The sequence below is a fragment of the Sphaeroforma arctica genome (genome assembly GCF_001186125.1).
Source record: "Sphaeroforma arctica JP610 unplaced genomic scaffold supercont1.589, whole genome shotgun sequence".
Taxonomy (NCBI): Eukaryota; class Ichthyosporea; order Ichthyophonida; genus Sphaeroforma; species Sphaeroforma arctica.
This window is the reverse complement of record NW_014039969.1, coordinates 7,904-28,025: the sequence shown is the minus strand read 5'-3', so window position 1 is coordinate 28,025 and position 20,122 is coordinate 7,904. Positions and strand designations below refer to the sequence as shown.

At 41.6% G+C, this 20,122-nt stretch overlaps 4 protein-coding genes across 4 annotated transcripts in view; 2 read left to right on the top strand and 2 right to left on the bottom strand.

Annotated features, from left to right (window-relative positions):
* Positions 1 to 6,061: 6,061 nt before the first annotated feature.
* SARC_07429 (hypothetical protein) lies at positions 6,062 to 6,539 on the top strand (the record flags this gene model as incomplete). The annotated part of the gene is made up of 1 exon (XM_014298630.1): positions 6,062 to 6,539. Exon 1 carries the CDS (start codon positions 6,159 to 6,161, stop codon positions 6,537 to 6,539), a length of 381 nt encoding a protein of 126 aa, XP_014154105.1. The 5' UTR covers positions 6,062 to 6,158.
* Positions 6,540 to 7,064: 525 nt separating this feature from the next.
* SARC_07428 (hypothetical protein) lies at positions 7,065 to 9,142 on the top strand. The gene is made up of 5 exons (XM_014298629.1): positions 7,065 to 7,085; positions 7,234 to 7,396; positions 7,630 to 7,755; positions 8,150 to 8,325; positions 8,621 to 9,142. Exons 2-5 carry the CDS (start codon positions 7,274 to 7,276, stop codon positions 8,982 to 8,984), a joined length of 789 nt encoding a protein of 262 aa, XP_014154104.1. The 5' UTR covers positions 7,065 to 7,085; positions 7,234 to 7,273; the 3' UTR covers positions 8,985 to 9,142.
* Positions 9,143 to 11,257: 2,115 nt separating this feature from the next.
* Positions 11,258 to 12,207, bottom strand: SARC_07427 (hypothetical protein; the record flags this gene model as incomplete). Its single annotated transcript, XM_014298628.1, has 3 exons — positions 11,258 to 11,620; positions 11,838 to 11,978; positions 12,067 to 12,207. 3 exons carry the CDS (start codon positions 12,205 to 12,207, stop codon positions 11,258 to 11,260), a joined length of 645 nt encoding a protein of 214 aa, XP_014154103.1.
* A 7,047-nt stretch (positions 12,208 to 19,254) lies between these two features.
* Positions 19,255 to 20,122, bottom strand: part of SARC_07426 (hypothetical protein) — a gene marked incomplete at its 5' end in the record, with an annotated part of 2,870 nt that continues 2,002 nt past the window's right edge. Inside the window, 2 exons of the mRNA XM_014298627.1 lie at positions 19,255 to 19,491; positions 19,880 to 19,949. Of these exons, the coding sequence (XP_014154102.1) occupies positions 19,474 to 19,491; positions 19,880 to 19,949 (88 nt within the window). The remainder of the gene's footprint in view (positions 19,492 to 19,879; positions 19,950 to 20,122) is intronic.

The window sequence follows — 20,122 nt, the reverse complement described above, 5'->3', positions numbered from 1 at the left end:
GGTTGGTTACATTCTTATTAAGTAAGGACATGCGTAGCACAGGACTGAGTTCAATTTTAACTGAACCAGTTGAGAACACGCCCATTCAGAGTTATATTCTGAAGTTAAATGCTGACCTAAAGCGTCCAGATTTAACAAAGGACAAGGCTCAGCGATAGTACGAGTTCCTGGTTATGCACGTGTTCTGTAATAACATAGGGAATAACGACCGTGAGAGCCTGTACGCCGAGTTGCGACGTAAACACGCTACTGAGTTCAAGACAAGGGACATGAAACAAAGTTTAATCTATTCCGACTTACGTGGGAACAGTTTTATGATACTGTATCCACCCTTTTTCCAGCACACCGAGTAACATCAAAGGGGAAAGCGGCTGTTAAGAAGCTGCGGGAGCACACCGATCACGGGTACGTATCCAGGCAGACCTCAAACGAGAGACCCCAACATACACGTGCTCGTGACTCTACTCTATCCACGTGACCCAATAAATGGGCACGTGCGGAGGCGAAGAACAGGGAACCACCATTTAAGGAGATTAAGAAATGTGCCGACGCACAGTGTGGGTATGACTTGTACCAATTGACCCCTAACAGTTATTGGAATGGCAGGCATGCATCCACCTGTACACACTTTCTTATTAAGTGCGACAAGTGTGAGAAGACCAATGGCTATCGCACTAAGTCTTGTGACAAAAAGCCCGACATTAAGTTGGAGTGAAAGTGCTACCAGGTACAATCGATACACAGGCAATACAACGACTCTTTAGATGAGCGTGTAATAATCCCTGTATACTGTAATGGAAACAAAATCCTTGCGTTGATTGATCCTGGTTCAGAAATTTCATGTATATCCGATCGCTTTGCATTAATGAAGAATATCGAAAGAAGAACACAAGCAACTCACCTCATTATAGCTGATTATAAAACTTTTAAGTGTGATACCATGGCCACAGATGTTAAAATCTCCCTGACCGACGATAGGAGTATCACTACCCAAGCTGTGATAGTTAAGATGTCACAGAAGTACGACATTATAGTCGGAATGCGCGATTTACTAACTCTAGGTATAACCGTAACTGGTCACCAAATAACATAGATCCATTAAAGGATCAGTCAGACGATAACTGTCTGAATCCATATAAGCCACCGTCAGACACAGTCAAGGCATTAATACCTGACTTTGCGAACAAAGTCATAGATCTGATTCTAGTTAATAAGAAGATAAAGATCACAGATTGGGAAAAATTCCGTTTTAGCGACGGATATGTCAGCCTTGACTTAACCAGGGTAGACTTTACACAGTTAAAGTGTCCCTCAAAGAGCTATGTATCTTGGAGACACGAGGCTGTGGTAAAAGAACAAGTTGAAAAATGGCTAGCAGATGGAGTGATAGACATTAACTATCAACGGACGCCAGTTAACTTGGCACTGCTAGCCGTAGACCAACATAACTCTGACAGATCGTTTAAGAAAGTCAGAGTATGTTTAGATATGAGTCCGATAAATAAATTATTGCCGACTCATAGCTTTCACTTCCCTCGTATTAACGAGCTACTGCGAAGGATGGAAGGTGCTACAGTATTTACACCTATAGACCTTACACAAGGATACCGTCTAATGCAGGGTATATGAACCACATCGTAAATACCTTAGTTTTACGTGGAAAGGTAAATAATACAGACTCAGAGGTGCACCTTTCGGGTTACACTTTTTACCAGCATTCTTCCTACAAGTATTGGAGGAAATGTTTGCAGACATGCCTAACGTGCAAGTCCATATAGATGACACAGTCGTCTTTGCTAAGACTAAAAGCGAACATGTCGCTTTAGTCAGACGAGTCCTTCAGAGACTCAACCAACAAAACTTCAAGGTTAACGAGAAGAAATGTTATTTTGCCATGAGCGAAATTAAGGTAGAATGCCTGTTAGATTGGCAAACACTAACTACAGGAAGAGATATTAACAGCATGTGTGGATTTGTAAACTTCTTTTCAGATCGAGTATCACACTTAGCTGATTACCTTAAACCTATTGGACACTTAAGATGTCATAAAGGCAAACTAGGAGACTTGTGGACTAAAAAGTGTGATAACGTATTTAAAGCGCTCATACACGCAGTCCAACAAGCCCCAGTTGTACAAGGATCAGTCGATGGCGTGTCGTTTGAAATAGCAACGGACGCCTCCGACTTAGCCTTAGGAGAAGTATTATATCAGGTTATAGATGACAAATCTAGATATATACAATTCTTTAGTCAAGCAATGAATGCTTCACAGTTGAATTACCCAACCGTTAAACAAGAGCTATTAGCTATAATGGCAGCTCTAACACACTTCCGACATGATACAATATATTTTGATATAAAACATCTGCCAGGAATACATAACCATTTACCGGATATGCTATCACGCTTCGTACCGGACTTTAATAAATCCGTACGTGAGTTACTAGCCACTGACTGGAAGTGCAATCCCAGGTGGTTTGAACTGGCTCAAAAGATATTTGAGCCACATACCATAGATATATTTGCTGCACATCATAATGCACAACTATCGAATTACAGGACTTTAAATCATCCTTTGGGAGACACCTTTCAAATAGACCTCTCCAAACATAATGCGTGGGCTAATCCACCATGACAGTTAATTGCCCAGCTATTAAATTATGTTCATACACATAAAGCTACCATCACGTTGTGTTGCCCATTACGGAGTAAAGATCCATGGCTCAATAAATTAATAAGTATGATACAATGGGAGCCAATATATTTAAATAGGGAAGTAGAGCCCTGGAGATATACTATAATATGTCGTATTAAAAACCACGCAAGTGGATTGTCAACACCCTACCTTTATTCTGGAGGAGCAGAATGATGAAAATATTCTTGCTTGCCTGACGCAAAATCATAAGCTGAAGCACCAGAACGTAGTAGACGCACTTAAAGATGCTAAGCGAAATGGGCCTTTAGTTGTCAGAGTATATCAGTCATGTACAGACTGTGATCTCAATCAGATCAGGCGCTGTGAGTTCGCACCGCTTAAGAGTGTGACTGAAGATGTTCCATGGCGCAGGGTCATCATTGATCTGGTTGACCTGCCCACGTCCGAGCACACAGGCGACCGTTACGTATGCCACTTCTTTGATGTGGCGTCACGGTTTAACTTGCTCTATCCATTAAAGGATAAGAACACGCAGACCGTGGCAGAATTATGTTACCAAGTCTTTGCTGACCACGGGTGGCCAGGTATAATGTGCACTGATAACGGTAGTGAGTTCTGCGATGACGTAATGGAATCATTAGTACTCGTATCAGGCATGTGACATACAAGGGGTGTATCATATAAACCGCAAACACAAGGCGCTAATGAAACGCGCCACAGAAGACCTAAGTTCTTCTTACGTACTGCATTAACGGATGATGCAGATGATTGGCCGTACTACCTTAAGTGGGTACAAATACAGATGAACGAGTGTGCTGATCCGGTTACAGGAACAACACCCGCTCACTATTTTCGTGGCAGATATAGTGAGTTACAAATACCCGTTAACAAGGACGAATCTGATCACCATGAGTTACCATGGTTCGAGAAGGTACAACGCATACACAACGTTGTATATCCTTGCTTGCGAGAGACACGAAATGTGGCCTTATTAAAAAAGCAAAATAGATGGAATGCTACCAAAAAGGTTGCAGAGTATCAGGTTGGAGACAGAGGTAACATCCGTCAACGTAATTCCGATGCTAATGTACTAACATCGAAATGGATAGAACCATATATAATCTTTGTAGCCCACACTAAAAGTGGAACCTATGAAGTTAATAATCCCGACGGTTCCAGTGCTTTAAATATAGGCACTAGTCGAATTCCGACTACTGAGGTTATTCTCGCAAGAAGACGTGATTCTACTGCACCTCTTGACCGCTCCGAATTCAAAGATATTATATGGAGAACGGATGAAGGAGGATATACATACTATCGTACACGCTTTATAGACGGTACAATCGCTGAGTTAACTTCAGACGCTTTTGACAATCAGGACTATTTAAAGGTCTATAGCAGAAAATGGCGTAAACGCTTACATAAGTCACAGGCTGAAAAAGATAGCATGTCTCCATCGTCTGAAGGCACGGAAGTTAAAACTTACCCGCCAACAGCATTTATCCCGAGCTTTACTGAAACATCCAGTCGACCACCACGGACCTACTGGACCTAAACCCGAAACTCACAGGGTAACCGTGAATGCTTAACTTGTCCGCCTGAGAAACATTAACTATATCTTATGCTACTTAATGTTTTCGACCCGTTTTCCTTTCTCGCTTTTTGACCCATAATCAGCTTGAGTGCGCAACTTGCTTTTCTTGGGTCTCAAAACTGGGTGGGGGCTGTGTAAAAGCCGGTCCTCCACATTAGAATCTTGTAATATAAACGTACTAAACTTAAGTTTTCCTTAAATGGTTTTTTAACGGTTTTATTAATTAAATACCTCCATTTTACATATCAGATATTTGGACCAGGCCATTAAAAGGCCCCAGTAAAATACCAAACATAAGATTTGGTCTAGTTCTATTAATAGAACTATATTTACTCTCCAAATCTGTTTATATCTGAATACTTCGGTAGCGAGATGGCTCAACCGAACATATGTTTCTAAGGACTATTAGCGTTCCTTAGTTTATCCTTTGTTCAGCCAACCAGATGTGCCATTCTGATGAAGGCTAAGTCGGTAATTCTTGATAAGTGGCAAGTTATTGGTTAATACAATAACTATGGACATCAAGAGTATTTTTTTCTTTTCTTTTTTTCTTCTAAAGATAGGATTTTATGAGTCTCTCGGATTCGCCCCAACGAAACATATCATAGTTTCTAATAGAGCGACAACGAAACACTAAATAAAATCCCTTCGGCGAATACAGTACTGAGAGGATTATATATAGGCAATGTCTGAGCCTCACAATCCCTCAGAGTATTGCTGTTTTCACGAGGCATACCTAACTTTACTAAAAGACTAATTTCGTTTATTTACATTGAATTTAATTATACTTAGACTTAACCTAAGCGTTTAATTACTTTAAGGCGTTAATATCGCCTTGATAGACCAAAACTGACAATAGTGGTAGAAGCTTATAATACATAATATATAAATAAAGATATTATAACCACTTCTTCTATAGTGACTAAGGGATGTTTATATGTATGATACATACTTTTTACCCTTATTCTAACTCACCATAAATGGCTAGTGAGATTACCTGGGCCAAATCCATAATACTACCAGCCGGTGACTTAGGGTTTTTAGAGTTTTTTTAGGGTTTTTAAAACCCAAACCCTAAAAAAATTCCCCCGAACGTATACGCAGAGCTGGTGGTCGTATATTTAAAAACGACAATTATTTTATTTTTATTTTTTTTCTAAAGAGAAAGGAATGTATTTATAAAAACTAAGTTGATTTATAGAAAAATTATAAATATAAATCAGGTTATAATATGGAAAAACCTTCTATAATTATAAACTGGGTTATTTTATAGAAAACCCTTCTGTAATATTATTTTAGAAATCTATAAATAAATCTTGCTATATTTGGCTTAAGTGTTATGTTCACATATGAATAACGTCATTCGCCTGGACGTCCGCTTCGTGAACAAACACGAAATTGATCATATAATTATATATGACAATTTCTGCCAACGATATGGCTCATTCCTAACTTTATTTTATTGAGTTCAAAACACATTCTTTAAACATCAATTTCGTTTTTATAACATAGTAATATAGATAGTAGCAAGTGAGCCACGAAAAGCGAGTTTTACAACTATTGCATGCATCTTATTTATTTATTTTGCGACTATTATTGCATACATCTTAATTTTTTTTTGCGACTATTGTATGCGTCTTATTTATGCGGCTATTGCATGCGTTTTCTTTATGCGACTATTGTATGCGCCTTTTACCTGCGTTTTACTGTATACATTCGTATAGGGAGGATGTCAAAAGGGAAACCATTATAGACTTGACTGGTCCACCATTAGAGCGACCAATGTCAGACGAAGAATTGTAATATAAGGACAGTGAACAGACCATAGTGAAAAAGAAGTGGCTGGCGCAACTACCTTTACCGCCTGGATTTTTAAAAGGTGGGCAGGAGAAAGATGAGGAAAATTTGATGTCGAACGTAGACCCGGAGTTGGTAAAACAGATACAGATTATGAGGAAGTTAGCGGGTACAACAGTCATCGCAGATCACATTTGGGAAGAGGACCTCTCCGACGAACAAGTCTATGAGAAAGAACGCTCGAAAGATTGGGATGGTGATACAACTTATGGTGGTAGTGCTTCAGTTTTAGATTACAATTTGGATTTGGATTTGGATGAAAGTGCACACGTCGATGATCGAGGGTCTGGAGAGGAAGAGAGCATGATTCTCCTAGCTCCCAGATCGATAGTCGCAGTGGGAAGGATTCCGGTGACTCAGATCCAGATAATGCCCGTCGCAGAAAATGGCCAGAATTTGTACCGGACATCACCGCTTGGGACCGTGCTATAACTCGTGAATACGAATATAAACCAGATAATAATGACAAAAATTGGGATATTATTGGGAGATGGTGTATCACCAGCACAGGAATTTTGAAAGCTACCCCAAGGCTCTACAGTTGGCTAAAGATCTTGGAAGGAATCATAGGATTCTGGTCACCAGTCAAAGTATTTCAAAACAGGGCAATGCGGGTTAGTTGGTGAAGTTGATTATCATATTACATGCCTCTTGTAAACGAATCTATTCAGTTTTAACCTTTCGCCTGCGTCATATATTTTCGTGTGCAGCCTGCGTCTTGTATCTGCTTCTGTCGCCTGCGTCTTATATCTGCGTCTTATATCTGCGTCTGTCGCCTGCGTCGTATATATGTGTCTTATATCTGCGTCTTAACCGAGTATCGTCTTTTTCTTTTAAACAGCCATAAAGAGTAGCAGATCTGGTTAGCCAAAGGAGGCTCGGAATGAGAAGAGATGCGAGTAATCAAAAGTTGCAAATGAAAATCAATTACCACAAAGACGTTCTAGAGTATCAATTAAGTGCGGTTGCAAGTTTGTGGTAAGTCAAATTTATATGTTGTGACCTCCTATGGGTAAGCTTTGCTAACATTTACTATTATAAGCTCCTTGCGACCATCATTATGTGCACGATAACTGTACACTTGCTAAATTATCGAATTTTGATGTATTATCCATATGCATGTTAGATTGATTTGCTGCATACAAAGGCACCAAAAGGGAAAGTGGATGTTGAGTTCAAAAAAGGCACAAAGTACACTGGGTGGGTACGACCAGGGTACCGCTCCTTTAGGCACACGGGATGATGTCATCCTAGTGATATTCAAGCTGCTGCAGCACATACAGCGAGTGGTAAACTATTCAGTTTCGACGCCTTCGGGTACATGTGAGTGCGTTAAACCTATTGTCTAAAACAGGTGAGTGCGTTAAACTTATTGTCTAAAACAGGTGAGTGCATTAAACCTATTGTCTAATACAGGTGAGTGCGTTAAACCTATTGTATATTTTAGGATAACGTTTTGTCGTTTTATCTATTATCGATTATCATAATCCACTAATGTAAATCTTCCATTCCCTTTTCTCAGACTAAGAACACTCTTCTTCCTTTGTCGATACACCATTGCCCCGCCAATGAATTCAAGAAGGCTCTTATGAAGTTGTATCCAGATAATGTGGTCATCAATGCGCAGACCATCAGAAATATCAAACTCGTATGTTAATGCACAGTTAAAAAATATGATATCTGCGTCTTATACCTGAGTCTGTCGCCTGCGTCTTATATCTGCGTTTTTCACTTGCGTCTTATATCTACGTTTTTCGCTTGCGCCTTATATCTGCGTCTGTCGCTTGCGACGTATATCTGCGTTTTTCACTCGCGTCTTATGTCTGCGTCTCACAGTTAAAAAATATAATATCTGCGTCTTATATCTGCGTTTTACGCTTGCGTCTTATATCTGTGTCTTTCGCCTGCGTCTTGTATCTGCGTCTTATATCTGTGTCTTTCGCCTGCGTCTTGTATCTGCGTCTGTCGCCTGCGTCTTATATCTGTGTCTTTCGCTAGCATCTTATATCTGCTTTCATCGCCTGCGTCTTATATTCATACAGAGAGCGATCAAATGGGGAGTAGAAACTGGTGAAAGTAAAAATATTTTAGGCGACATGAGGACTGCTTTGCCGGGGTTTTATGAAAGATCCTCGCCGTTTGCAGAGAATGAACGGATACCTGATGATGTTATGAATGAATTTTTGAGAATGCGGGAATGCGAAGAAACGATGAACGCGTAAGTATCAGGGTTGCGTGCCTTCGTATAGTAATAAAGTTGATGAAAATCGTTAATTTCAAAGTTTAGTGTATTTTGAGTGTGCCCGCGTCTTATGCCCGCGTCTTACTATACGATGAGGCAATCTTATGCCAAATACGGAGGTATTGTGTGTATAGACACTCGACACATGGGCAACAATACCTGCGGCTGCCAATTGGTCATTATGGTAGGACCGGGAAATGATGGCATGATCAAACACTTTGGTGTTATGTTATTCTATATGGAAACTAAAGCCACACATAACTCTCGATAGTTTACAGAGATCTTTGAGTCATGGGCCAGGGGCGCCACTCAAGACGAAAATCGTGTTCGCCGACGGGTTCCTGAGTCAGGCGGATGTAAGTCCGGCGCAGTTTTTCTTCTCGGACAGGTATTATATCAAGCAAAACATTCACAAGAACTTGAAGGGTCTCTACGGTGGTACTGTCAAGGATAAGATTATCGCAGCCCTAAGTGCGGGAACACGAGAAAGCTGTACAAGGCACTTTGAAGCTGCAATTCGGACTCTACAATCTAGAGATGCAGACTCGACTGCAACTTACATTACCAGCCTCATGCAAATGTCAAGACACCTTGCTGATTTATCAACGCAGGAGGCTACGACAGTTCTGCGTTAGGAGGCGTGCAGAAAGATGATGTGATATTTGAGGATATGCAGGGGTCGGAGGTGCCTAAGAGTACGAAGCCCACGGGTATGAAACATACGAGTGGTAGGTATACATCATACACAGACGAGAATTTCACCGAGTATCAGGTTTTATAAAACCCTAAAACCCTAAAACCCTAAAAACCCTAAAACCCTAAAACGTAAATCGAATATAGTACTTGCTAGGGAGCTATACTCGCGAACCATCGGCCTCACTAATTCAAAATTGCAGATCCACATGCCTTTCCATTCCAGATCCAACGGCCTTCTTCCATCCTCTAATTTCTCATCTGCCATGCTCTTAATTTCTCACCTTGCATTCCCTGATTTCTCATTCAACGGACCGGCCTTCCATTCCCTGATTTCTCATTCAACGGAACGGCCTTCCATTTCCTGATTTCACATCCAACGGAACTGCCTTCCGTTCTCTTACAACGGTCCATTACACATTTCCAGAAGCATTCGGATATGTTGCTCAGGGTGTCTGAGAGTGAATACAAGTAATATATGCCAGTGAGACAGGGAATGACACCAATTTAACAATCGGAATGATATATGAAAGAATATACAGCATATTATACCTGTACGTCACAAGCTCTTCTTCCTTCCTTGCATACTCAATCGACAAATCTGAGAACGGTGGAAACATAAAAAGTCCAATTATGAGTATAAGACCATGATTATGAATTGCCCTTTTTGTTGATACATTCTTTCGACAGACAATGAATAGTACATACCTAGTTACACAAAGCCCATGTGCCACACCATGCCGGTACATTAGTGGCACATCGTTCTTTCTCATTCAATAATGACAAATAATTCTCAACGGCATGTCTCATTTATATATTTCTCCCTTTCTTTAATTTGAAAGGGTTACAGGGTGTCGGTTGGTGTCGGTTGCACGGTAGGTATTTATAATAATACTATTACTACTCTGTCACTCCGATACTCTTTAACTCTCTCCGTAGGTATAACAATAAAAACATTTTGTATCATCGGTCGCAGGCGAGAGCGGCGGACTTTGTGGTCGCAGTCGAGAGTCGCAGGCATAGTGGTCGCAAGACCCGATCGCGGGCATAGTGGTCGCAGTCTTAACACATCTCATTTATATTACGTGTTTATAAATAGCTATGATACGAATAATAAACGGTTTGTATTGATTGTTTATTCACTGATATTTCAAAAATGCTGTAGGCTACCATCATGATTTATGTTGTGAAATAGGTCGAAGAAAGTCCTCCGTTTCCCTTTTACAACTTTGACGCACAAACGCATTTGACAACGTGTGCAAATTTGCACAGTAAGATTTTTACACCCTTGAACGCAGCATTTTTGGTAGCGATTACGATCAATAGTACCGTGCTTTCTGGTGGCTGCTGGGCCTTCAATACCTACCATGCCAATTTCATGTGCACCACTGTCAATCCGCATTGCATTAAGGCGATCATCCTTACAGAATTTTTCACAGATTCTGTAGTTCTCCAATCTTGCAATACGTTGTGCAACTTCCTCACCACTCATATTTACAACTGGCCCACTTATATAGCTATTGAAACTATTGATTATGAATCTAGCATCTTCCTATGCTCGCATATCGGCAGCAGCAACCACCCCCTCTTCATGCCGCTCTCGTGCTATCGCTGTCTTTCCTAATAAACTTGTACAAACCTGTTCAACAAACTTAGTTAATGGTAGTGCCTTTGTACATTTCTTTCTAAATGATTAAAGGTTCCAGTTCTCATTGTCGTCATTGCTAGTTACCGTGAATGCATTGATAAAAATCTGCTCAAAAACAACTAACCGTTGCTGGAAGTTCATCTGTGTGTTAGGAACATATAATCTTTGAGTGTATTGCGTGCTTTTGTCTACGCCTGGCTTCATTATGCTATATAATTTAGCAATCCCAGACTTAATATCATTGAGAGGATAAAATACACCCGTTGTTTTCACCCTTTCATGAATCGCGCGCCTAAGAGGTAGATGTGAGTTCACTAAAATATCATAATCAATGAAATAGTCTGGACAACTCTTCCCATCATGTGCCCAGTCGAGTACCTTATTGTACTTGTCTAGAGTTTTGAAATATGTAGACATAACTTCTTCTGGAACTCTAATTAGAACTTGATATAATATCCTGTTCATCGTTGCAAACATAAGCAGCACATACTCGAGTTTCAGAACCATAGCCTGATGTATTACTTGACCGCGATAAGCATACATTACTGCATCAAACCATTTGTCGTCTTATACAGTGCATGTGAAGTAGACACCATATTTACGTGCAATCGCGCTGCGCTTATTGATTGTGCCGTGAGCAACAACAGTTTTGATCTCCACGCTACTCGTAACAGTATATTGTCGTGCGGACGGAGGACACAATATTGCCACACCATCTGCCGACACTTCAATCCATGGACACATTTTCATCCGCACCAAACCAATATCAAAAATGGATTGTATCACCTTCTGTTTGAATAAGAGGGCTACTATAAACAACTCGTTCTTGGTTCCAATCTTCATGGCATCAGATGAAAAGTGTCGGCCAAATGATGAGCCGATGGTTTTGCGGGCGGCCTTCCGTAGGTCGCTATCAGATGTTGTCGTCCCCTACAGTGCATGTGAAGTAGACACCATATTTACGTGCAATCGCGCTGCGCTTATTGATTGTGCCGTGAGCGACAACAGTTGTGATCTCCACGCTACTCGTAACAGTATATTGTCGTGCGGACGGAGGACATAATATTGCCACACCATCTGCCGACACTCCAATCCATGGACACATTTTCATCCGCACCAAACCAATATCAAAAATAGATTGTATCACCTTTTGTTTGAATAAGAGGGCTAATATAAACGACTCGTTCTTGGTTCCAATCTTCATGGCCTCAGATGAAAAGTGTCGGCCAAATGATGAGTCGATGATTTTGCTAGCGACCTTCCGTAGGTTGCTATCAGATGGAGGTCCCTATGGTGATATTAAAAAGTATTTTGATGAAAGTTTGGAAAGTTTTAAAAATGCAACACACAAATCAACATGCTTACAGATAACATACATCTGCAGAAGTATTCGTCGTAAGCGTGTCATCTTCATCACTTCTATTCTCTTCATTGTCAGAGTCGTTGTCTGCTTCTTCATCCGCACTGTGCTCACTATCATCATCGTTGTTGTCACCGCCAATAATACCGTCATCCATGCTAGCAAACTCATCTTCTCCTATCTGACGCCCTTTACCATCTTGTGTATCACTAATACGGGCAAGGACTTGGACCATCTATAAAGTTATCAACTACTGGTAGGGCTGCTGCAATCTGCCTCTTACCACGAGCCAAGAGCTTTCTTGCTTCTGAGCACTTTTTAGCTAAATGCTGACCCAAAGTACCGGTGATCATACGTTGTCTCAGTTTAAACCACTCGTTGGTCCTTTGTGCGCACGTCAGTGCTATAACAGAATTCGACAGGAGCTCTTCGACTTGTGTTATTTCCTCGGATCTAAGTAAGCCAACCTCTTCGGGCCAGAAAAGAGTTGCTGCTACGAGCTCTGCATTAGGCCGAGGCTTCTTAACCGCCACGTAAGTATTTTTTAAAGCATTAACATTAGGGTAATTGACTGCTGCGATTCGCAGAATATCCCAAGGAATATTGTGATTCTGCTTCTTCCTAGGCATTTGTCTGACTGCAAAGGCATGTAATTTGGCCTCAGTTGTGATGGTGCTGTTGGGCGTCTTGAGGCTCTTCGATGCACATACAATCAAATCACCCATACCTGGGTAATCGTCGATCTAAAAGCGTTCCGGATACTTATGGGCGGTCTATTTTCGAGCGATATATTTTTGAGCAATATATCCTATCTTGGCATTTGCACTATCTTGCAGAGCGTGTATGACTGGTGGGTGTATTCAAAACCGGGTAAAGCTTAGTAAAAGAACTTGAACGCCGCCCCATTCTTGTTATACAACACCGGTACTGAGGAAGCTGGGCGTTGTTGCTAAATGTAAAAGCATCGACAGACATCTTTGGGTCCAAAATGAGTTTAAACTTCATCAAAGAAACAAGGGCACAACTTCCAACAAGATGTAAAGAATACAGCTGGGAAGTTAATACCCGCCATACCCTCATGAACACGACTCCACATGTCTGATAGGTTGTTCAATTTACCTGATACATATGTGATTATGAAAATAAATTCTACAATGATGTGGTTCCATCGTTGCAGCATACATTCAATTTGTAATTATGTGTACGGTAAATTGATGTCCGATCAAATGACCATGAAAGCGTACTAGTGCATTTACAAGTGCCGATAGTTTCTTTTATACAAGGGTGTTGAATGTGTTTGCTTTGTTGAGTGTCTTTGAGAAGACTATCAAATAATATTTCTGGCTGTTAATCATTTGAAACAATGCTCCGCCAATGCCAAAACTACTAGCTTCGTTTTCTAAGCCTAGTGGCACACCGTCAGCAGGAAAATACAAACGAACTACTGACACGATCGCTTCCTATATCTAATCTACCATGGCAATTGGTGTCCCAGTTTTCAACGATGCCTGATCGATTCCTTTGGCACAAGCTTAGAGAAAGTCCGGAGTGGTCCACTTTATGTGAAAATTGAGTAAGCGCTCGTGAAGAAAATTCGTCAACCCTAATATGTACGGTTGGAATATCCCACGGACAACTTGATAGTGGTCAATCGATTAAAAATCGTTCCAATACCTCTTTCGCAGCAAAATGATGTTCTGATTAGATTTGAGGCTATTCTTCGTTAAGCGTCGAATGACCTCTTGGACAGTAGCAATGTGTTTATCATAGTCTACAGTTGCAATGATTAGACCGTCGGCGTAAATTGTACATCCAGTCCCGCCATCAGATCAATAGTCGGACACTGAAATTGTGATGTGAGTGCTGTCAAGCCAAATGGTGATGACATAAACAAGCAATATTGGCTATTGCATGTGAATAAAAACACATTCTTAAAGTCAGCGTGTAACGGCAATTGATGGTATGCTACCGAGAAATCAAATTTTGTATTGTACCGCTTTCTTATTAAACTGCTAGTGATCTCGTTGATATTAGGTAGCCTGTAATGATCTTCCGGGATGAGAGCGTTAACCTGTTGTGAGCCCAAACACGCACGGAAATCGATGAGCTCTCCTTACGGTGTAAAGGATGGTACACCAGCAATGGAAGGCATACAATCGACGTTGATGTCCGACGCTCGATCACTAACTCATTAGTTCATTTGTGACCTTGTTTTGATACATGTGATTTTTGCGTGTGTTCCGATACAAGATTACGTGTCTGTCTTCGTAGGCCTAATAACTTACTTCGTGGTGTCGGAAAAGACACATCATTATCTGATAATGTACAGCTATCCGCACCCAATATAGTCTCATTAGTGCCAAGATATTCTCGCAGTCGCTGACGACTGACAGAGATATCATCTGGCTCGATCAGGTGTGGAGCCATTCCAGGATTGATCGGTTTCATATTGTGGTTAATATTTAAAAATGAAATGCTAAACCAGTATGACCAAATCACAAGTGACTTATAATATCTACATCCAATACCATATCGATGTTATCCGGTATGTTCATAAGCGCGAACGTACACTCGGTGGTTGCTGTACCGTATTGGATACGCGTGTTGTACCCAATCGAGAAGTACGGGAAAACTTATTAGCGAAATAAATATAGCTATCCTTAGCTGGTACCAAACACCACGCACTTGTTCACGTCAGACACCCGAGTTTATCAATCTACTATGCATGTATGGCTCGTCGACCAATTGTTGAATATATATCACTTCATTCTCACCCGTCTCTTTGAACTAGTATTTGATCACCGTCCACCCAGTTAGCGCAAGGACGGAAGTTGTTACTTGGCACCTGCGACGCACATTTCGAAGTGCCGTAGCAGATGTACGTTGTGTAGGAGCCTCGCCAGACTGTGTGCGTTTGGTTTTAGCATGGGCTGGTGGGTTCTAGTGCCTGGGACAGCGGTTTACATGCCAAGGTCCTGGGGAAGCATCTGCTCGCATGATCCGCACCGAACACGAGAATTTGACGCTGACGCGGCAAGCGGGTTAGCTCACGTGATCGCATCGGCACGAACGTGGACGTGGACCATTTGGAATCTGCAATGGTCGCGGTATATTTTCCCGACGATTTTCTTCCGCTTTGCCAATGCTCACACAAATACTTCACACATCTTCTCGGACGAGTAGTCTCGCCAATATGGATGTATGCGAAGAATATCGCGATAGTACGCTGCACCCGCAGCTTGACCTATAAGATTAATGAACCTGCAGCGAATTCTCATACTTGCGCATATTCATGAGTTTTACCTTTGGTTCGAAATCGCAAATCTGTGTGTCTAGTGATTCGGTAGGCTTCGACTTCATGCATGCCAACACCTGTCGATATGCATTATCCTACGATTCCTTTTTGGTGTGCGTCGAATATTGGACAGTTGCTTCCTCAAACGACATAGTTTGTAATTTGTTCGTTCTCTACGATAACGTTTGTTAGCGCCTTAGAAAACTTTCATTTTGTAAAGGCTATTCGCCAACTACGAGATCGCGCATTCTTGTGCCAGTCTACGACAGGTGCATATAGTCTTGTCTTATGCAAATTATTGAAATAATAACTACCTTGTGGGTTAGGTGGCCATTCTTTTGGTGTCGGGTTGTCTGATGTTGCTGAGTATGCCTTTTATAGTTTTATCAGATGGTCGGATAAGACCCTGTAATGCTCGTGCATTCTTTATGTATCCCTTCTCTTCCGTCTGCATCATGCGTTGGAAAAGATGAAAGACTTGCATTTTCATTCAGTGATGTATGTATATTTAGGCTTTGTTAGCTTGCAGCGTTTTATGATTCTATATACTGTCTGCCAGGGAATTTAAGAACTGTTGTCGACTCCTGATTACTGCCAGAGCCACAAAGTGCTGTCGGCATCTCATTGGGTATCGGAAATTCGTGTGCCCGGCTTTGAGTATGTTTCAACATATGCTCCCTGCGAGTTGTGTGCACAAAATCGTATGAAGCTACCCGAGGAACAGGCTTTGTGCGACCAATGCTGGAGTTCACTGGGCTTAATTGTTACATATCGTTAGCTCCTTTGTTAGGTTGATTGTGAGTTGGTGTTATCCATGTCTGAGTCGGGTACTCACCTTGGTTGTGCTGGTTGTGCTATCTGTTACATAGAATGATCATGCTCTGACGTCGTCTAGAGTGTGTCATTGTCGTGAGTCGAGTCGACGCCCTCCGTTGGAAATTGACAAAGTTTGCAAAGTTTTAGTCGAAGTAGCCAAATCTTCGTAGCTTTTTGCAACATATGCTAGCATCTCCAGTGACCAACCCGGTCAGGAATCCGTTCAATACTTTGTTAGACTTTATGTATCGTAGAGATCGAGTGTTGAGCCTCAGAGGCTAGTCGGCCAGCGTAACATGAACTGCCTTAGCTTCATCATTGGGTATCGGCTCATCAGTGGAAAAAGGTCTCTCCACTTAATAGCACACATCAAAGAAAGATGTCGATGAATTCTAAGCAGCCATTTAAACAGCCGATCACAGGCTTTGATTTCTTGACCACCTCAGGTAGCGGCGTAGTAGTATGTCCCTTCATCGTGGTAAAACAAAAATAATACCCTATACCTATAAAGAACGTAGTGTAATAAATACAACAGTTCGGTCACTTAGCAGTGTAGTCAACACCGAGTATATCTTTACATAAAGATTGTTAAGTCTGAATTAAAGTGAACTCAATCAGAAGTGCCGTCGCGAACGGCGCGCCTGATGTATTAATTTATTACGTTCCTGTGCGAAAAAGTTTTCTTTAGCAGCGGGTAATATGAAAATATGCGTATTTATGGTTTTGGTCCCTTAGACCCCAAATTGTGATGACGTTGGATAGGATTTTATACTATCTTATTCAATTACCTATTTTACTATCTGTTCCTGGTCCTCTGGCCCGGTCTTGAAACGATCTCATCTCCGCCTAAGGTGCCTTGTCCACATGGATCACGAGAAGTGACAGTAACAGGGTCTTCCCAGAGAATAGCAGTGGAGATATAATTTTCGTCGATACATTATCTTTCGACCGATAGCAAATATGAGGGCATCATGACAATGGCGGTTAGCATGGGCGGCCAAATATCTCAGCACTTCATAATCCAGTGTGGTAAGAGTCGGAATCAAAAGTACACGATGTTCGTCGGATTGCGTAGATAGATTGAAGATGGACTGAAGCCTCCTGAAGGAAGCATGATGAAAGGTACAACCCGTAATCAAGGTGTAGGATGCAATGTTCGTCCCCGAGTTGATGCTGGAGTTAACATTAAGGATAAATTCCCAGGATTTCAAATCCCAGGTGGATTGGTAGCCCTGTCGATATTACTCAAGAAACGTATCAACCAGCTTTTCAACTTGTCCAATTACTGCGGTAATTCCAGATGTACAATGATGTTATTTGGTACCTTCTGAGTCACACAATATTATACAGGAACTCATTAATTACAAAGGGTTATCTTGGTCACGAAAGCATGTACCCATGCCATCAAGTGTTTAGGTCGATTTTGGAGCAAAGTTGAGACATCGTAAATTGTTTTCTCATTATGGCGAAAAGGACGCAACGTGCTTGCCAGGTATGCTCATCGACGCAAAAGAGTACGAACCGGAAACCTCGGTTTGTCATAACTTTATAGTCAAGATGACGCAATTGTCCATGATAATTAGCACGATCTGGTTGGGTGAAGAGGCTCATGATTGTGCCTGGTTAAGTACCAGCAGGTATGTCGCCAGAACATGTATTTAGAAGAAGAGGAAACCTCCCAAAAATGAACAATTCAGATGTTCTTGTATCATCCGGTTTAAACGGCGGAGACGAAGATGTCCACGACCTCTACGGACCTTCCAAAATAGCAACAAGGACATCTCGGGAATGTAGTATTGGACCTTGGGTATTATTAATGTGTTGGGCGACAAAAGCCAGCGCCTCAAACACACTGATATCTTGTAAACACATGCAGGGAGACATAAAATATTCTGCCGCTCTACATGGACACAGGTAGTGGGTTTTAGGGTTTTAGGGTTTTAGGGTTTTCTAAACACGAGATATCATGCTGCTCCACATGGGCACAGGTAGTGGGTCGATCCTGAAACAGTTGGCGGGGGTAAACCAGGAATGTCTAGTGATAGTTGAGGTCAGAAAGGTCGAGAGGAATCCATAGGGTAATCGGCAAAGTAGTGGGGAATTGCTAGACTATAAGTGGACAAGGATTGAGTAGTAGAGATCTCTTCTCCATCTGATTCATTTTGTGATGATTATATCCAATATGGAGGTATTTGACATGTATAATTTGTTTACATGGGGTGCGGAGAACTTCATCCTGGTGAGCTTAGTGGCCCGAACCCCTCATCTGTTCTGGGTTGAATGAACTCTCCGAATTGAAAGATAAACCTGGTGCCTCAGAGTTGATGACGTGACGTTGTGTGGCATTACTCTCGAACTGATGGCGTAAAACGTTGTTAGCGTATTCAGAAATACATCAACTCCTGTAATCTCTCAGAAAGCCCACGGAAGCTCAGGGTAACGGGAACGCGAACACAGATCGTTGTGAATTCCTCCAAGGAACAACAACGTACCGTTCCTACTACATCAACTACACAGCCCTGATACCTATAGGCGCCAACCAATACCAACTGATCCGGACACAGTCGAAGGACAATTACCTTCGCTAAGGAATAAACAAATAAATACAACCTACTATGCAAGCTTCAGAATATAACAACCGATGTTCAGCGCGTTCAAGTGAGATAGCACTCTGCTATCAAACCCACGTCACTAGAAAAACACCACGCCTCGAATTGACGGATACAAAGTATGTCTTTCAGTCTTCAATTGCCACTATGAGACATAGAAACGTGCTGGGTGTTTCGAAATGATCTACCTAAATATCATTTCTTTAATAGATATGCCAGAGAGCAGCCTCCGCAGTAGTGCCTTTACAGTGGCGTAGAATGCCAATTTAACATATGAACCCAGCAACTACCGTATACCTGCAACGGCCGATAGTAGTGCTGGCTTCAACACGCCCTGATTGGAGTATATTGAACCCACCGGCCTCAAGTGTAGCTTCAATGAGGAAATAATATACACGCATGGGTAGCAAGGATAAAAAGGCTATACACATTTGCTAAATTAAATGAAAAACCCTACGCTGATGTCAATCGATTTACTTATATAGTGGTTTTATTAGGGTCAATGGAGTTTCAATCCTTAGATGGCCCCGGCAGGTGCAATGATGACAGAAAATTGCCCAGCAAACATATTAAATTAGGGAAGGTCGATCCATTTCTGAAACATTTTAGGGGGAGGGGGGGGGAGGGAGACGTAGGCTGTGAATCCATCCAAAAAATATCCAAAAAAAATCACCAGATTATACGCCATAGGTGGGGGAGAGGCCTAGGTCGCAATGGGTGCCTGCAAAGGGATAAGTGGTGTGTTATGCGTGATTGAATGAATGGATGTTAGTTGGTTGGGAAACAGCTGGATCTTCTTGTATCGGGGTGGAACAGGTTTGTGTGAACTACCAAGACGTGCACAAGTGCAGCATAGACTCAGACATTCAAGTGGTTCTCGAACTCAGAAAACCTAGCGGGGTTTAGGGGTTTAGGCCAATAAAGTAGGCACGGACAGGATCGCAAACGAAAACAGTGTCGATACATAGATTTGCATGATAGTGCAAGAATGTGCGACATTAGACTGTCTGGGACTGGACCAAGAAATAGGACTAAGAGATTTTACCAAGTAACAGGTCTGTACACAACCCAACTACATCTCTATCTCGAGCGCAGAGACGTACACCTACTTGGAGTTTGGCCAGGCGTCCCTTGACACCATCCATTCCTTCGTTGTCTTTTTCTCTGCGCCCTCTCCTGCTGTAGTTTGGAATGATAATATATTACGCGTAGGTCAATGAATAATTATATTACGCGTAGGTCAATGGATAATATACTACGTGTAGGTCAATGGATAATATACTACGCATGAGTAATGGATAATATATTACGCGTAGGCCAATGGATAACATATTACGCGTAGGTCAATGGAT

Excerpts from the sequence above, each read along its gene's own strand:
- SARC_07428 (XM_014298629.1), top strand. The coding sequence starts at position 7,274 with ATGTTGAGTTCAAAAAAGGCACAAAGTACACTGGGTGGGTACGACCAG. Across the intron at positions 7,397-7,629 it reads TGCAGCACATACAGCGAGTG|ACTAAGAACACTCTTCTTCC; the intron begins GTAAACTATTCA and ends CCCTTTTCTCAG. Across the intron at positions 8,326-8,620 it reads TGCGAAGAAACGATGAACGC|TTTACAGAGATCTTTGAGTC; the intron begins GTAAGTATCAGG and ends AACTCTCGATAG.